Source organism: Monodon monoceros, unplaced genomic scaffold (assembly GCF_005190385.1).
Source record: "Monodon monoceros isolate NGI ecotype Baffin Bay Population unplaced genomic scaffold, NGI_Narwhal_1 Super_Scaffold_18, whole genome shotgun sequence".
NCBI lineage: Eukaryota > Metazoa > Chordata > Mammalia > Artiodactyla > Monodontidae > Monodon > Monodon monoceros.
Window position 1 is genome coordinate 76595398 of NW_021703774.1, and position 17748 is coordinate 76613145.

At 40.5% G+C, this 17748-nt stretch overlaps 1 protein-coding gene across 1 annotated transcript in view; it reads left to right on the plus strand.

The window, feature by feature from the left end:
• Window positions 1-10884, plus strand: part of WARS2 (tryptophanyl tRNA synthetase 2, mitochondrial) — an 85728-nt gene extending 74844 nt beyond the window's left edge. The window contains exons 5-6 of the mRNA XM_029228667.1: window positions 8506-8624; window positions 10203-10884. Coding sequence (XP_029084500.1) covers window positions 8506-8624; window positions 10203-10651 — 568 coding nt within the window. The 3' untranslated portion in view covers window positions 10652-10884. The remainder of the gene's footprint in view (window positions 1-8505; window positions 8625-10202) is intronic.
• The last annotated feature ends 6864 nt before the right edge of the window (window positions 10885-17748 follow it).

Below are 17748 nucleotides of genomic sequence, written 5' to 3' on the forward strand. Positions count from 1 at the left end.
CTGAATGTTTATGAGATTCTGAAAGCTGCTGGCCAAATGTCATTTCAGTACTCTGCTGAGGTTCACATACTTACCCAACAACAGCCAAAGCAATCATTTCTTCTCTTTCTCTTTCACTTTTGAGCTATCAGACAAGCGCCTACAGTAAACCAGAACCCTACTGGAAAGCAGTCTGAGAAATGTAGCTTACAGGCTGCTAGCCCCTGAAAATCAAGAAATAACGTAGAAGGAAACAATGATGCTGAGAGATCAAGAGACAATCCAGTACACTCTCCTAAAAGCAGGGGGAAGCTATTTGTGCACTTTTAAGGACAGAGTGAAATGATTTGATTTGTACTTTTAAAAGAAATAATTAAAATACACAGAATGAGTTATAGGGGCACAAGAGCAGCCAGGGTAGTCTATTAAGAGGCTCTTTCGTTAGCCTATTTAGACCATGATGGTGACAGTGAAGATGAAGAGAAGAGACAAGTTTAAGAGATTTTAGGATGTAAAGTGGATAAGATTTCATAATGGATTGGATGTGTACGAGAAAGAGCTATCAGGGATGTCCCCAGGTTCCTTATGACTTATGCAGCTAGATTGATGGTGTTGCCATTCATTGAGATAGGGAATACTGTAAGAGGACTAGCCAGAAGAATTTATAGCTTCAGTTGGTGTTCTCTCTCCTCTTGGAAGCTAACTCCCTAGAAGTTAAAACCTTCTTTATATCTCTCATAGTACTGGCACCAGGCCTTGCATAGCATAGGTCTTCAATAAATAATTGCTAAATTAAAGAGTCATTACAGAATAGCCAACAAGCAACCAGTGGTGGTGAATTCATCCTTTACAAAAGGAAAAACGGCACCAAACTCCTATCGCAGCCAGGCTGGTTAAAGGCAGTAGCGCCGAAAATGCATAAACACAGCCAAAGTAGTAGGAAAAAAAATAAGAGAACAAATAAATCTCTGTGAGCAGATATTTGTAGGCAATGATTATTCATCTGGACACTAATTCTGCCAGAGGGGTGGGGTGGATCCCAAGTAAACGTAGATGCCACAAGGAACTAAGCAAAAGAAAAATGGTTTAGTCACCAAGGAAGATGATCAGACGCATTATTGTGTGACAGAAGTTGTAACAATCAAAATTATGAAAGACTTTTGTTTTATGTTGTGTCTAAGAAAGTACAGTCAGGGTAAGTAAAAAAAAAAAAAGAAAATGGGGAAAAAGAGAAGACATATTAATGTGGAGATCATTATGTAGGGTATAAATTTTAAAAGAACAGCACTAAATTATTTGAAGTGAGAGGAAGAGTGTGAGTAGAGAGGTTGAAATGTGAAGAGAATCAGCCCCATAAGTGAGCAGAATCAAAGACAGACTGAATTAATGTAGAGTGTAAACTCAATGGATGAGAAGTAAGGGCCAAGATAAATTACAGGAGGTGAAAGGACCAGCTGGAGCAGGGGGAGGAAAGACTAGAAACAAACAAACTAAAATCAGATGAAAAAGCCAAGTGGAGCAATAGGTCCAGGTGAAAAAAATTAAAATTTTTTTAATCCTTTTTTGAAAAAGCAAAACCTCACAGAATTGTAAGAAAAGAGGCTAGGATCCGACATAAGGCAAAGACACATGCAGAGTCATTATGAAAACTAAATGTGTTTTCTGTTTAGTTTGGTTGCTTGGTGAATCTGGAACCATTTTGACATGTGGAAATATTCATTTTGATGTGCTTAAAGTGTATTGATTATGGTAATTGTTTTTTCTGTGTTAGTTGCAGTCCATTGTGATTTCCTATGGGCTACTGTAATTGCTTTTTAACCTGCCCTGTTGACTAATTTGGTTTGGGGGAGTCAAGGTAACCTCTGTGTGTCAGCCTCACTATAATTACAAGACAGGAGTGCAAAGTCCAGTCAAAGGACAGGAATTTAGGAAGGTGGGCGTGTGCACGTACATCTCAGAGGGGAGCACGTACAGGGTTGTGGACAGGAGGGAAACATAAAAAGGAACATTTTTGTTTTTGCCGCTTGTCAAGCCAGTGACTTTCTTCTCCAGGCTGTGTGGAAGAGAGCACTGGACATGGACTAACAATCATTTTGTAGAATTTCCTAAATTCATTTACTGACCTTAGAAGAAGAGAAACTACTTCCTGATCCTTTGTCATGGTCCCTGGATTTTCCCTTTGGCTTCATTATCCTGTCTCTGTTTTCCTTAAATTAAAAGACTCCTTAGAATTCTATAACATACCATTTGTATTTGGGTATAACCTAATCAGATATATGAACTATCAGTTTGAAATATTTCTTCTTCCCAAATCAGGATTGCTGCCCAGGTCTGTGACTGTCTCTGGGATTTTATGTTGATATTTATGTTCGTGGTATGAGTCAGCTATCAAAAAGGAAAATGGTCCTGGTTTGAAAAAAGCCACAAGGTACCTCACATCAAGGTCCCTAATATACCTTTCTTGTATCATTTTGTCCTTCATGGTATCAGATGTTAATGAATATATGTTATAGCCAGTGTTGATTGAGCTCTTACTATCAAATATTGTGCTATGCTTGGTTAGCTCATCTAATCTTTGAAACAACAGTAAGAGGTAAGCACCATTATGATCCTCATTTTGTCGAGGAAATGGAGGTTTAGGAACAGTAAGACACTTGGCTATGGTAACTCGCTAGTAGCTGTTGGAGCTATGATTTAGATTCAGTCTGATCATAAGCTTATTTTATTATAATTTTTCTCGTGGTATATAACTATATACATTATACTTACTTCCTCTTAAGATCATTCATTTATTGAAGAAATATTTGTTGAGCTTCTCCTACCTACCAGGCAAATCTAGTAGGTGTTAGAAATAGATTGAAAAGCAAGACAAGTTCTCAAAAAGCTTATTTGATAGCAGGGGAGAAAACAACATACAATTAAATAAACAAACAAATGAAGTAAAATAATTAGACTAGGGTTAATACTATAAAGAAAATAAATAAGATACTGTGAAAAAGAATAAGAGGGGAAAGCCAACTGTGGAGATGGTAGTTAGGAAAGTCTTCTCCAAAGAGGTGATATTTAAGCTTAGACCTGAAATCAAGGCAACAATAGGCAGGATTTAAGGGAGGAACATTCTGGTAGGATAGAAGAGCAATATGTTCAATAGATCCAGCTCCCTGCCTTAAACATTTGAATTGTAAACTTTCCAGGATACACCATTTTGTTTTCTGTCTTTATAGGGTCTAGTAGTAGGAGAGTCAGCAGTCGCTCACAGGTTCATTTCAATGTTCTATTATAATTTAAGCATTCTCTATTCAACAGGAAAAAATTAAAAATCACTGCTACTATTTCTGTTCTTTTTAACATATTGGTGCATTTCCTCCAAACCAGTTTTTGAAGTTAACATTCCTTGTTTGCACACTGTTTACCAGGCACCAAACTGTGAGCTTTGCATGCATTATTTTACTCACTCATCAAGCAACCCCATGAGTAGGAACTTATTATTAGTCAGCTTTAAAAATGAAACAGATTTAGGTTGAATACCTCTCCCAGGAACACGCAACTGGTGAGTGGCAGAGCAGGAATCTGACCCCAGAACTGCCTGACAGCAGAGCGCCCCCTCTAACCGCTGTGGCCTCTCCTTTATCTGAATGTACATTATATGTATTTTCCAAAAAACTTGCATCCTGGGTTTTTGTTTATTTTTTTTGGCTTATATTTTCCCACATCATTAAATGTTTTCTGTTTTTATTGATTTTAATGTTTTCTTTGTTTTCTGCCTTTTGCTATATAGATTGTGGTTTTTTTGCTTTTATGTATTCCAATGTTTGGAAGGTGTGCTTTCTGTTTTTAATTCTAGCAGTGACCATCTTTAAACAAAGACCACCCAAATGAGAAAACAGCCTTTCAGAACTTGTCACAGCAAGAGACTCAGCCACCATCACTTGTGTTCTGCTGGCAAGCAGGGGAGTACAGAGGCCTTATAGGAAAGAAAGTCTTCAGGGATGCTCTGTTTAGAGGTTGTTGCCACGGGGAAGCTGGAGGCTGACTAACTAGAAATGGGGCATCTTATGTGATTGGTTTGGGAAGCATATTTGACTTTCTCTGGTTGGTCCTGAGTTGGACAAAGCTAGGACAAAGAACTGGGACATTGGCAGTCATTGACCATGCTGGGCCCATTGCTGCAGAGACTGTGGTTTGGCCTCCTGAGCTAGTTGCTCCAGAGGTTTGGGGTCAGTTTTTTGGCCATATAATGTCTGGCCATTGTCCATTTATATGCCAGTTTCTCTCTTTTCAAAAATGTGTTTTTGAATCTTTTGCTAATCATTCCAAATAAATGTTATCGTGATATCATGTGGTAAGATGGGTTATTAATCACACTTGTAGATCCTCAGTCTATACTCATACTTCGTTTTGATTTTGTAAACTAACCTGGGATTTTCAATAGATTGTTTTTATTTAAATGGCTTGATTTTAGACTACATCATTTTCTATTTCAAATTGTAACCAAAATTTAGACTTTATGTTTTTAGTCTTTACAGCCAGTCCTTATACCTTGGCATCTCCATTTCTGAGTTCTTCAGTCAGTAGATTTGCTTCAAATTTTTTTCCAGTCCTTTACATGCCTGAGAATTTCTTTCTGTTCAGTTTGCCTCATCAGTAAAATGGGATTAAGTACAATAATAATACATTAAAAGTGCTTAACAAAGTGTACAGCATATAGGAAGTGTTCAGTAGCTATTAGCTACTTCATTATCGTCATCATAATTATTATTATAGTTCACATATAAAACACAGCTTGGCTAGGTTTTTAATACTTTTTTCTCACAACCCTATAAACATTGTTCCATTGTATTATCAACCTGATTTCTCTTATTTTTGTCTTTATTTTCTGACTGTGGCATATAGGATTTTTTTCTTTAACTTGTCATTTAAAATTTCTTCTGGGTTGTGTTTTGTTGTGATTCTCCAGTGTTTTTTTCCTAAAACTTGTTGAGTTCCTTCAATACTCAGTTTTGTTTGCTTACTTGTTTATTCTTAATTCAGTAAATCCTCCTTCTGTTTGAGGTTATTGCTTCGTTCATATGATCTTGATGTCTTCCTGAGGAGGACCATAATCTTAGATCAGAGGATGGTCCTCCAACCTGTCATTTGCTCATCACACTTCTTTTTTTCCTCTTGCTCTGAGTTCCTGAAGAGCCTCAAGTTTCTTATCCATGTCACTGATATGACCTGTCCTTAGGATTCTGCTCCTACTTCTCCCAATTCTTCTATTATGTGTTTGGTTTTATTTCATCATTTCACTTTCCCTTCATTTTATTGTGTTCTATCACCACGTATGTTTTTCCCCTTTTGTGATTTCTTGCTCATGTCTCATAACAGCCATGCGTCTTTTAATCCTATTGAGGTTACCCAGCAATTTTCTTTAAAAAACAAGACAGAACTAGGGGCTTCCCTGGTGGCGCAGTGGTTGAGAGTCCGCCTGCCGATGCAGGGGACACGGGTTCGTGCCCCGGTCCGGGAGGATCCCACATGCCGCGGAGCAGCTGGGCCCGTGAGCCATGGCTGCTGGGCCTGCGCATCCAGAGCCTGTGCTCCGCAACGGGAGAGGCCACAGCAGTGAGAGGCCCGCATACCGCAAAAAAAAAAAAAACAAGACAGAACTGTTTCTTGTAAAAGTGCTTTTCAAATGTTTGACCTTCCTCAGGGTCTGAAGGGTAAAGTTCCCCTTCCTTTGTTCCACGATATTTTTCATAGGCCCTGTTATTGGGGCCTTTTACTTGTCTGTTTGATCAATTGATTTTTATGTGTTGGGTTTTTAAAATCCATATTGGAACAAGAAAACTATATTCAAATAGTGTCTGCCCATAGACAAAATCTATGAAAGGCCCTTGTGTCCACCTTCTGTCTACCTGGACGCTACTTGAATTCCCTGCTCAGAATTCAACAGGAGAGCAGAATGGTGCACTGTGCACCTAGCGCAATTGTTTGTGTTGCTCAACTAAGCAACACAACAATACTAGCAACAATACTATCTAAGGTTAGTATTTCTGCCTTAGATTTTCTCTTACTCCTGTCTGCCTGGCTCTTTCATTCTCTGAGCAGATGTATCACATGAAAAAGAATAGTCACCAGGATACACTGCTACCATGTCTCATCCTGCTTCATTCTCTCACCTTCAGCACTTTACTTTTTAATTCTTTCACAAAGAAGCCTTTTAGGGGGCTTCCCTGGTGGCGCAGTGGTTGAGAGTCCGCCTGCCGATGCAGGGAACATGGGTTCATGCCCAGGTCCGGGAAGATCCCACATGCCGCGGAGCGGCTGGGCCCGTGAGCCATGGCCGCTGAGCCTGCGTGTCCGGAGATTGTGCTCCGCAGGGGAGAGGCCACAGCAGTGAAAGGCCCGCGTACCGCAAAAAAACAACAAAAAAAAGAAAGTCAATGAAAAAGAAGCCTTTTAGTTTGATGCAGTCCCATTTGTTTATTTTTGCTTTTGTTGTCCTTGCCTGTGGAATCAGATCCAAAATAAATATCCCTAAGACCAATGTAAAGAAGATCACCACCTATGTTTTCTTCTAGGAATTTTATGGTTTCAAGTCATACATTCAAGTCTTTAATCCCATTTTGAGTTAATTTTTGTATATGGTGTAAGTTACTGGTCCAGTTTCATTCTTTTGCATGTAGTCATCCATTTTTCCCAACACCATTTATTGAAGAGAGTTTTTTTTTTCAATTGTATATTCTTGCCTCCTTTGTCATAGATTAATTAACTGTACATGCATGTGTTTATTCCTGGGCTCTCTATTCTGTTCCATTGATCTGTGTGTCTGTTTTTCTGCCAGTATAATCTGCTTTGATGGTTGTAGCTTTGTAGTATAGCTTTAAATCAGGGATAAAGTAGCTAGTCTTTATGATAGTCAAAACTATCTCCACTTCCTCATGCTCTACACAACTATTTTCAATAAACCAGTAGCCTGTGGACAGTAATTCACAAGGAAAATAATATCTCTTCCAGTTTTTCAAGGACCACTAATTAACCACGAGGCTAGGAAGTTCTCTCTATAACAAAGTACCATAGTTTTCTAGCAGTTTTTCTTTTCTGTGGTTGTTTTGAAAAGTTGCTATTCTCCTCATATGTACAATTGTCATTTAAATATTCAAGTTTACTTTAAGGCTGCTGCTTTCATAGGCAGAATATTAAACTTCCTTGATCAAGATACTACAGCACTTTATTAACTATACTATCAAATGTCAACTCCCAGCCAAACATTAAATACTTAAAGTCACCTGTCTCCTTCCCCACTAATATTTCAGTATAACATTTTCCCCGTCAAGACTTCTCTATAATGGTTAATTCTTCCCTTGTTTGATGTACCTCGTCATGATCCAACACTGCAATCTTTATATATGGGACTAAACTAATTATAAATAAAGTCCTTATATGTTGATAATTTTCATTTTACATCTTCATTTTTTTTTTTCTTTTTTTTTTTGCGGTACGCGGGCCTCTGACCGTTGGGGCCTCTCCCCTGCGGAGCACAATCTCCGGATGCGCAGGCTCAGCGGCCATGGCTCACGGGCCCAACCGCTCTGTGGCATGTGGGATCCTCCCGGACCGGGGCACAAACCTGCGTCCCCTGCATCGGCAGGCAGACTCCCAACCACTGCGCCACCAGGGAAGCCCCATCTTCATTTTTTAATAAAATAAAATATTGCCGCTAAAATCAAGGTCTCCTTTGTTCCTTTCCCCCGACCCATTCTCTTTCCTTCTTTAGAGGCAGCTATGATCATGAATTTGTAGAGGAGCTTCCAGTATGTTTTTATACTTATGTATGCATCTATAAACAATATATAATATTGTCATATGTACTTTGAAGATAAATGTTCATGTACTCTACATGTCTTCTGCGACTTGCTTTTTTCATTCAACATTGTTTTGGAGATCCATCAACATTGTACTAATAGATGTTGTTCATTTAAGTTCCCTGCAGTATATTAATTGTTCTGTGATTACAATTTACTTGAAAACGAAAGAGCATATTCCAAAAAGATCTTGAGTTACTCGCTGTGTGACAGGGAAGGAAAACTCTTGCCCAAAGAGCTTTCTGCCATCTTTGATTTGAAGAGTGGGCTGGAGTGTCTTTCAAGTGTGAGTGCAAGCTCTGAAGTAAAAAGCATCTGGTCAAAGCTAGGATAATATGTGCTAACTGGGTGAGGGAAAGAGGAGTGGTTTAAAATACACTTAGGCTTGGAACATATGCTATATAAGATACCATTCCTCCCTCCCAGCAAGATCCTGTCACCCTGCTGTTGAAGGCTGTATTCTTCTGCTATGGAAGAAACAGAACTAGAGTAGACAAATGTCTCCTTGCCATTTGTCTGATACACAGATAAAGACTTGGGTCTCAACACTCCCTCCGTAGCTGGTGAACATTTGTTGAACATGAGCAGTGAAATAGGCATGGGAAATGCAGCTGCTTGCAATATCATTTTAGTATAAGCAGGAGCCTTGCTGAGTTTCTCTGTCTGTGTTTTATTAAAGGTCCACACACGTTCCTGTTGGGGAGGATCAAGTCCAGCACATGGAGCTAGTTCAGGATCTAGCACAGGGGTTTAACAAGAAGTACGGGGAGTTCTTCCCAGTACCCAGGTCCATTCTGAGTAAGTAACAAACATACAGTTTTTAAATCAGGATGCATTTTGAAGAGAGGATTGGATAACGGACTGAGAAGCTTGGAACTTTCTTAGGACTAAACTTGGCTTCGTCGTGCACAGATTTCAGGATTTATAATGAGAATCCCATCTTTTTCTGTAATGTAGGACTAGTAGACCTCATTGGATTATTGACTAAAATAACCAAAATTTTGAAAAGTATGGGAGAGACTAGAAACTACAAATAATCATTTTCATTATAGAGTATCATATATATATATATGTATGTATATATATATAAACATATCTCATTTGGTAGAGCAGGTATCTTTCCCTATTTCATAGATGAGTAAACTAAGGACTGGCAAGCCTGACTTTGTATCCAAGTCGCGTATCTAGCTGGTGGCAAAGCTGGGCCCTACATTGAGCTCTTCTGGTTCCAAAGCCAGCTGACCTTGCCTTCTCTATTCACAGTAGAACAAAAGTCATAAGAGTGAGAACTGCTGGATCATAATCTAGATAAAACAAGAGGGCATTGATCATCCTCGCACTTTGCCTTCTTAAATATACAACTGAGATAGAATGTACAATCTACCTACTGAATCCAAAACCTCATCTGCTTGCAAGGCTATGCTCGTCTGGAATCTTCTCGAGAAAAAAAAGCTGTAAATCTCTATCAACATTTTGGTAGCAGTGTAAACTTGTGGCAGGGGCGGAGATCACTGAACCTAAGCTCTGCCCATCTTTATTCAGGTGGCTGCATTTTAAAGAGTATAACATGTGCCTAGTGTCAATTTAGAAACATAAGGTGGATACAAATTACTAAGTTATTCCAACAGTTCACACAAATAAATTCAGGGCACCCCATGCTTTGAAATCAACCTTCTTTTAGCAACGGGGACTATTTTAATGCTTTGGCTAATTGTTATTTTACCTATTTCAACTTTATATGTTTCTGTAATAGCCATAAATTAGGCAATTATTAATAACACAGGTTTTATGAAGCACAGCTTAACATCTTAATTCTATCAGAGCAATAAACAAGTCACTTCTCTCTTGCATGTGTGTGTGTGTGTGTGTGTGTGTGTGTGTGTGTGTGTGTGTTGGTAATTACTTATATAATCATGCGTAAAGAAATGGAAAGATGCCACAGGTTGTGAAAACTGGCATGGGGGTAGGAAGGGCAGTGGTTGTGGGCAGGGGGTGATTAGCCAATAAGGAAGAGCAGAGAAGAAGGAAATAGACAATACTTTTTTTTAATAGGTATGCACAGCAAAAACAGTATGATTGATACAATTTCATTTGTGTAAGATTATATGTTTTTATGTTTATATATGCATTAACAGATGCATGAAAATATGATCAAAATATTAACATTTTATTGCACATTTCAGACACCTTTACTTTCATGCTTATAGAAATTGCTAATTTATTACAATGAGTATAATCAGATAAAAATAATAAAGTTATTTGGTGTTCTTGGCACTTTTTAAGATCTAGACACTGACATTCCTATTGGTGTTTTATGGTTTTGTTTTTTTGTTTGATTTTTGTTTCTGGTACGTGTGTGTTGGTGTTTTTACCTAGCGTCAATGAAGAAGGTAAAATCCCTGCGAGATCCGTCTGCCAAGATGTCAAAATCAGACCCTGATAAACTGGCCACTGTCAGAATAACAGACAGCCCGGAGGAGATAGTGCAGAAGTTCCGCAAGGCTGTGACGGACTTCACCTCGGAGGTCACCTACGAGCCAGCCAGCCGAGGGGGCGTGTCCAACCTGGTGGCCATCCATGCAGCAGTGACAGGGCTCCCTGTGGAGGAGGTGGTCTGCCGCAGCGCTGGCATCGACACCGCTCGCTACAAGCTGGTGGTGGCAGATGCTGTGATTGAGAAATTTGCTCCAATTAAGAGTGAAATTGAAAAACTGAAGACGAACAAGGACCACTTAGAGAAGGTTTTACAAGCTGGGTCAGCAAAAGCCAAAGAATTAGCATATCCCGTGTGCCAGGAGGTGAAGAAATTGGTGGGGTTTCTATAGGAAGTTTCAACGAGTCACAAAAAGTCTTTTCTATCTTGTGGTCCACGCACTCCTATTAAGGCAGCTTTCCTCACAAGCGAACAGTTATAGTTCGGGGACACACAGTTTGGTGTACCTGATCATTGGCTTCATTTGATGAATAACGATTTGTAGCCTTCAAATAGAGCAATGTTCTAAATCCCATCAGCGAAATTCTGTGGGGAAAAAAAAACAGCAATCAAAGAAGGCATAGCTATCTGAATCCTCAATTATGTGAGGCACACTCGGCCTTATTTATTCACACAAATGTGATTGAGGTAAGTAGCAATTTGGCAAGTGGGTGTTTCATTTTTGTCTCTCTGAAGTCCTTACTGTCACAGGTGCTCACTTTCTCTATCCCACCCCTTTTAAAAAGTAATATGTAGAAGTTTTAGGCTTATAATCCTTGGGATGCCATTTGAACCAATTTGTGTTCAGATCTCATAAAAATAGGTTGATGATTATCATTCATTTGTCACTGAGATGGTACCTGCTTTATTGTATTTAATCTATTTATCTCCCAAGAGACCACACTGACTATTCTAGCAAGTATTATTTGGGTTTTTCGTTTGTTTTTTAAATTCAGAGATACATGGTATGACCTTCTGAGAAGGTTGCATTATTTCAGCTTGATTTATTTATTGTACAAAAGCCCGAGTCCATACATTATGTTCTTAATAAGTACTTCCTTGCATTTGTCTCTCAGTTTAACATCACCAACCCACTGTGAAATCTGTAGGAGAGGAATTGCCGTTTTACACCTGAGGAGCATGAAGCTTAGAGAGTACAGTTAGCTTGTACAATATCTCTCCGTGAGTAAGAAGCAAATCCAAGATCAAAACCTTTACTCCTTATTCCTAAGAATAGCGCTTTTTACATCAGCACAGAAGTCAGAAGTCAGAGAAGCCACATGTTTGAGACTACAAGCATTCTTGTTTTGAAAGTGGGTACTGGAAATATAAGACCTGAACTACTGACACTGTTTATATCAGCAAGTCAACCACTAGCTGCCAGCTTTAAACCTGGATTCAGCCAACCTTGGTCACATTTGTTACTCAGAATCCCCAAGGCCGGTCCCAAGTCCTGTCTCCTATGCTTATTTCAGAGACACTTCAAAGTATATTCTGCCCGACTGCAAGAGTAGTTGGCCTGACAAGTCAGCTTTTCCCAGTGAGCGGGAGCTTCTCATCTTACCTTTACCTCAGTCTAAGTAGTAGCAAGTCACTCTAAAACCTACCTTCTCTGCACATCCCTTTCCCACACCTGAAAGCGGAAATGATAATTGTGACTCAGCACACCAGGGCCTGATTGATTTTGTAACAGAAATTACTTGTAAGTTTTTTGCCAATCGTCACCATTTATATATGAGTGACGAGCATGTTGGGCAAAGAATTTTTACTCATTTCCTAAGAGAAGAAAGTAGAGTGGTCCTTTTATCAGAACAGATGTAAATACACCTAACACTGCATCCCAGAATCCAAATTAAAAGACCCTTTTTGGATCTTTTCTTGGAATGGGTTGTCTAGAGTGGGCTTATCTAAGGAGCTCCTTTGGCATATTTTCTGCAAGCCTCTTTTTTTTGTTGTTTGGTTGGTTTTTTCCTTTCAAAGAAACCCTAGTATGAATACTGGAAAATGACTAAATTAAAGGTGGATCTATCAAACTGTCCGTGTGTTTTCTTTACCCCCTTGCCACACCTTTCATCCGAAGAACTAAAGGCACCGTGGAAAGAATCTCAGAGGAGGAAAACCAGATGACTGTGGTAACTTCTAAGGAGCAAATCCCTGTACAGAAGAGGTTGGCTTGTGAGAATCCTGTTGTTGTATGAAAGTGACCTGAGGACTCATCAAGTCTAATATCCAAGTCCATAATGATTGAGAGAGGTGTCCCTTGATCTCAGGAAGCTGATAAAAGAGCCAAGGCTAGAACCTAGATTTGTTTTTACACCCCTTCCACTTGCCATTTACAGGACTCAGCACAATCTTCTTATTGAGATGAAAAATTGGAGAGAAATCCAACTTGTGGCTTACCTTCTAGGTGATTTTAATTGTTTTTTTCTGTATGTTTTGTGGAGAGTTGAAATGAAAGACACTTAGATGGTGGTAATAATGCTCAGGTAACTTGGTGCTCTGTAGCTCCACCTACTGACAAACCATACTTCAAACCTACCTTGACAGACTGTCACTCAAAATACAGCGGAGGTATCTTGCCCTTTGTAGGTGCCTCACAAACATCTATCAAAATAATGTCAGAACATGGGCTAGAGAGTCCTAATGAAGTATGGATTTTTTTTGGTAAGAAACCTTCTTGATGCAGACCATAAAGATGCCAATCATGAAACAATAACTAACACCTGAGTCCTCACTATGTATCAGGCACCATTACTCAATATCTTATAACAGTGTTTTTCAAAGTGTGGTCTCCAGACCAGCAACATGAGCATCACCTGGGAACTCATTAAGGATGCAGATTCTCTGGCTCTACCCCAGACCTACTGAAGCAAAACTTTGCAGATGAACCCAGCAATCCGTTTTAACAGCCGTCCAGGTAATTCTAACGCATGCTAAATTTAAAGAGCCACTGCTTTTATATATATTCTCTCATTTAGTCCTCATAACACAATAAAGTGAAACTATTATCAATCTCTTGTTACTAAGGATGAAACCAAGGCTGAGGGGGTGGTGAGTAATTTGCCTAAGATAGTTCAGCTTCCAAGAGCTAGTCAGGTCATCTGATCCAGAGTCCCACTAGGCCACAGTGGCTCCTGCACAATGTCTCCTGCTGTATGTGGGGTAATATGCTCTGAAGCTGCACTGTCCAATATGGTCTATGCCCATTTAAATTTGAATTAATTAAAACTAAATTAAAAACTCATTTCCTCAGCAGCACTTTCAGGTGCCCAGTGGCCTCAGTAGCTATTGACTAGCATATTGGACGGCACAGACGAGAGGACTGCAGTCATCACAAATGTAAGGCATTCAGCTTATTGATTTTGCTTATAATAGGTCAAGCACATACAGTTGAGGAATCTCCCTGGAGAATTCTTTTTTTTATTTTTTTGCGGTACGCGAGCCTCTCACTGTTGTGACCTCTCCCGTTGCGGAGCCCAGGCTCCGGACGCGCAGGCTCAGCGGCCACGGCTCACGGGCCCAGCCGCTCCGCGGCGTGTGGGATCTTCCCAGACCGGGGCACGAACCCGTGTCCCCTGCATCGGCAGGCGGACTCTCAACCACTGCGCCACCAGGGAAGCCCTCCCTGGAGAATTCTTCAACTGGAGAATTTATGAAGGTAGTAAAAGGATTAGTTGAGAATGACAGACCTTATAGTTTCCCAAAATTAGTATCTGTAGTTTCTTAGATAATAAGAGCACATATTACATACTTGCTATATGCCGGGTACTTTGTGTGTTTATATGTGATATCTCATTTACTATTTATATCATAAGATAGAAACTATTAGTGCTATTTCTTCAAAAAAGTAAAGAAAGACTCAGTAACTTGCCTAAAGCCACACGTTATTATTAGTCTGTAGTTTCTGCTAGTTAGGAACCCAGTGGTATCTCTTAACTATAAGTGTGCCCAAGGAAATGGTGTGCCCCTTCTTGACTAGTCTAGATTCTGTTCCTCTCCTGCATGTCCCATTGTCTTAGCCCTCACATCCCCCTCCCTGCCTTCTGTCTTCCTTCAATGCTCTTATAATTATTCCCCCAAAGGTCTTGGTTTGTGCACACAGCACAGTCTTTAGGCTGCTTTCTCCCAGGCTTTGTTTCCTGCGGTTCACTCTGTCCAGCACTGTGTGCCTGTGTTACTAGGTAATGGGACTGTGCCATGGGATAGCGCTTGGTCTCCTCTTTAACATGATGACTGTGTCTGTTCTCATCGACTCTGTGTTTTCCCTGTGTGACCAACATTCTCTTTTCACTCTGTCAGCTGGAGGGGCCTTTTGAAATATTTTTGGCTGGGAAGAGTCAATTCCTCTCTAAAATTGAGCTGAAAACAGATTGCCTATTGCTAGCACGTAACATTTTCAAACACCCCCCTAGACAGACAAGCTAGAGGCTTCACCGTTAATCATTTAAGCCCTCATATGTTAACTTTCAACAGTTCTGTTATATTGGCTAGGCTGGGATTATCTTATTTCTCTAGGAAGGAAACTGGGGCTCAGAGCATTAGTGACTTATCCTCAGATATGTAATTCAGCATTATGACAAAAGTTTACGTAGGGCCTGCTTTGTGAAAAGCACAGGGGAAATGCGATATGCCTATAACTTAGAGGAGAGCACACAGAGATACTAGCTAGCACATGTTGGTCGAGCACAGGAATGAGCAATTAACCAAGATGTTTAGGGAAGGAATAAGACAGATATAGGATAGGAGAAAGGGCTTTCCTATCAGAAACTAGGACACAGAAACATGAAATTTGCATTTAGGGCAAAGCAAATCCGTACAGTATGTGAGCAAACTGAGAATGGAAATATTAGGTGGAACCATATGAAACTGTCAGTATTTGATTATTACTTTTTTACCAACAAAGCTGGCAGTTCCATGTGGATCCACCTGATGCATCCAATGGACAAGCATTTTGTGGAGTGCCTGTTTTGCTGGCACCATCTAAACACCAAGAATTAGAAATGAGACACAGTCCCCAGCCTCAGAATCCTCCCTGCCTGTGTGGAGATGAACATGGAAAGCCAGTGAGAGGTAGAGTAGCAACTAGAACCAAAGTCTTCTGAGTCTTGTACCTCCCCGGAATACCTCAATCAGCTCAGGCATTCACTCTAATTATTTGAAATACGGCTTCTAAGTGTTGCGCTCAGTGGCTCTCGAATAGAATACTTAGTGTTGGGTACAGCCATGTTGGCTCTGTGGAATGCGACTCATGTCTTTTAAATGTTCCTTCCCCGCTCCTACCCACCACGTACACACGGTAAAGCAGGATGACGGCCACCCTTTTCTAGAAGCGTTTCTGGAAAGCAGACGATGACATGGCTTTGTGTGGCTCTGTAATAAAGTAATCTGCTTTTACCTGGTCACTGTCTTACTCATCATATCCACCTTAATCCCTTTTTCAGTTAAGACGTTCAGATACAGAGTCTTCCTGGGAAGAAAGTCACGTCCCATGTCCTATCTGTGAGTGCAGGGTGAAGAAACACGTGTGCCTGGCATTTACCACCACATCTCCCTGCACTTGCCTGGCCCACGGGGAAGCTCACTGACAGCAATGGTTAGTTCAAACACATAGTTTGAGGATCAGTAGGAATAAGGGTGAAATCTTTCCTTGAGTGCTTGATCTGAGAAGAAGCCAGGCCTGTTCAAGGACCAGACAGAGGAAGGCCCTCATTTCTCCACTCTACCCCCACCTTCTGAGTTAGACCCTACTGTTGGAATGCTTTCTGTTTGTTTATTCCTGTGGCTATCAGAATGACCTTGTCATTTTTGTGCGTGGCTATAACTCCTTTGTCTATCTAGTACATTGGCGAGAAATAAATGCTCAATAAATAGCTGAATGATTAAAAAAAAACAGCAACATAGTTTGTCCAGAGAGTTAGCTTGAGTTTTCAGCAGCCTCCACCACAAAAAGGAGCTCCTGTGATAATTTTTTTTTTTTTAAAAAACTGTGTGGCTTGTCCAGATATGACCATGGGAGCCAGATCTGGGGAGAGAAGTGTTCCCACCATGAACCAGCCAGCCAGTGAGCAAGAAAGGCGTTATTCCTACACTAGAAGGGGAGGTGAGTACTCATGGGAATTCAAGGCCAGAAATTGCTTTCTGATGGATTCCTCTCCTGAGATTAACAAATAGTGGAATTTCTGAGCTTGGTGTCTCCTCAATGATTATTGTATTACATTGTTTTCATGCTTGCCTTTTCTACTCACTATTTTCTAGTCATCTTTAAAACCCTGCAAGCTCAGTACGAAGACGAAGAATGCCCTGGTGATTCGTGTGCACCACATCATGCAGAATGGGCATGAGCTTTTGCTCTGGGGTGTCTCTTCCCCAATCCCCATATCTAAATGGACGCCCAACCTAGCTACTGCTGCTGCTTCTCTTACCTATTGTTTCTACTTATTTTCTAGAGAAACAAAGAAACAAGGCACCCTTCAACTTTGGCATTCTTCTAGCTCAGTGCTTCACAACTCCCACCCCTGCTGTTTCAAGATCTTCCCTGATGCCTGTGTAGGTTTCATTTCTCTTCAAGTCTCCATGTCTCACACCACGACAGCCAACATAAGCTACCTCCGCTGGTTCATATTGTGTCTGGGCACCTGTGTATTCCTTCTTATTTCCTTCCCACTGTTCTGCAATAACTACCGCTGTGTTATCACTCCTACCCACTCTCAGCCCCACTCTCCTTTCGGCACCAGCCACTATCATGACTTCAATGCCGTTCTCACACCTTCCAGAATTTCATATTCATCAAACCACCTGTTCCTCCATATTCCTCCTTTGAGGAAAGAACATTCTGGTGTCCCTTTGATGTACTGGCATATTGACGTGTCAAGGTAAATGGAAGAGTTGTTGCCTTCTGATTCATCTTAATTTCAAAGTAACAACCTCTGTATTAAGCATAAATGCTTCTCCACCCCACCCCGTCCCACCACCCCTCCCAGAAAACAATATGTGCAGATACACAAAGAACTCTTATTGTATTTATGGTTCAGATTTTTGTCACTTTATATGTGGGTTTGCCACAAAGTTGTGGCAGAGACTGGTAACTATGCCCCAGTATCCAATCTCTGCTTCTTCCCTTTTGGAATGGAACTCTCACCCTTAATTTTAGTAGAGCACATAGTCTCAAATGTAGAAACTACATTTCCCAGCCCACCCTGTAGCAAGGTATAAATTTGTTCTAGCCAGTGGTACGTGGGCAAGAGTGATATGTGCAATTTCCAAGTCACATCTTTTTTAAAGGAAATTGCTTCCGCCTCCCACTTCCTGGAACAGCCCATTGATGAAAGCCACAAGAGAAACATGGGGAGGGTCAGACCCCAGCTTGGGTCCCTGAACTTGGCAAGCAGCCCTGCCTTTCTGTCCTGGATTGCCCACCTACCTCAGGACTGTTATGTGAGAAATAAACTT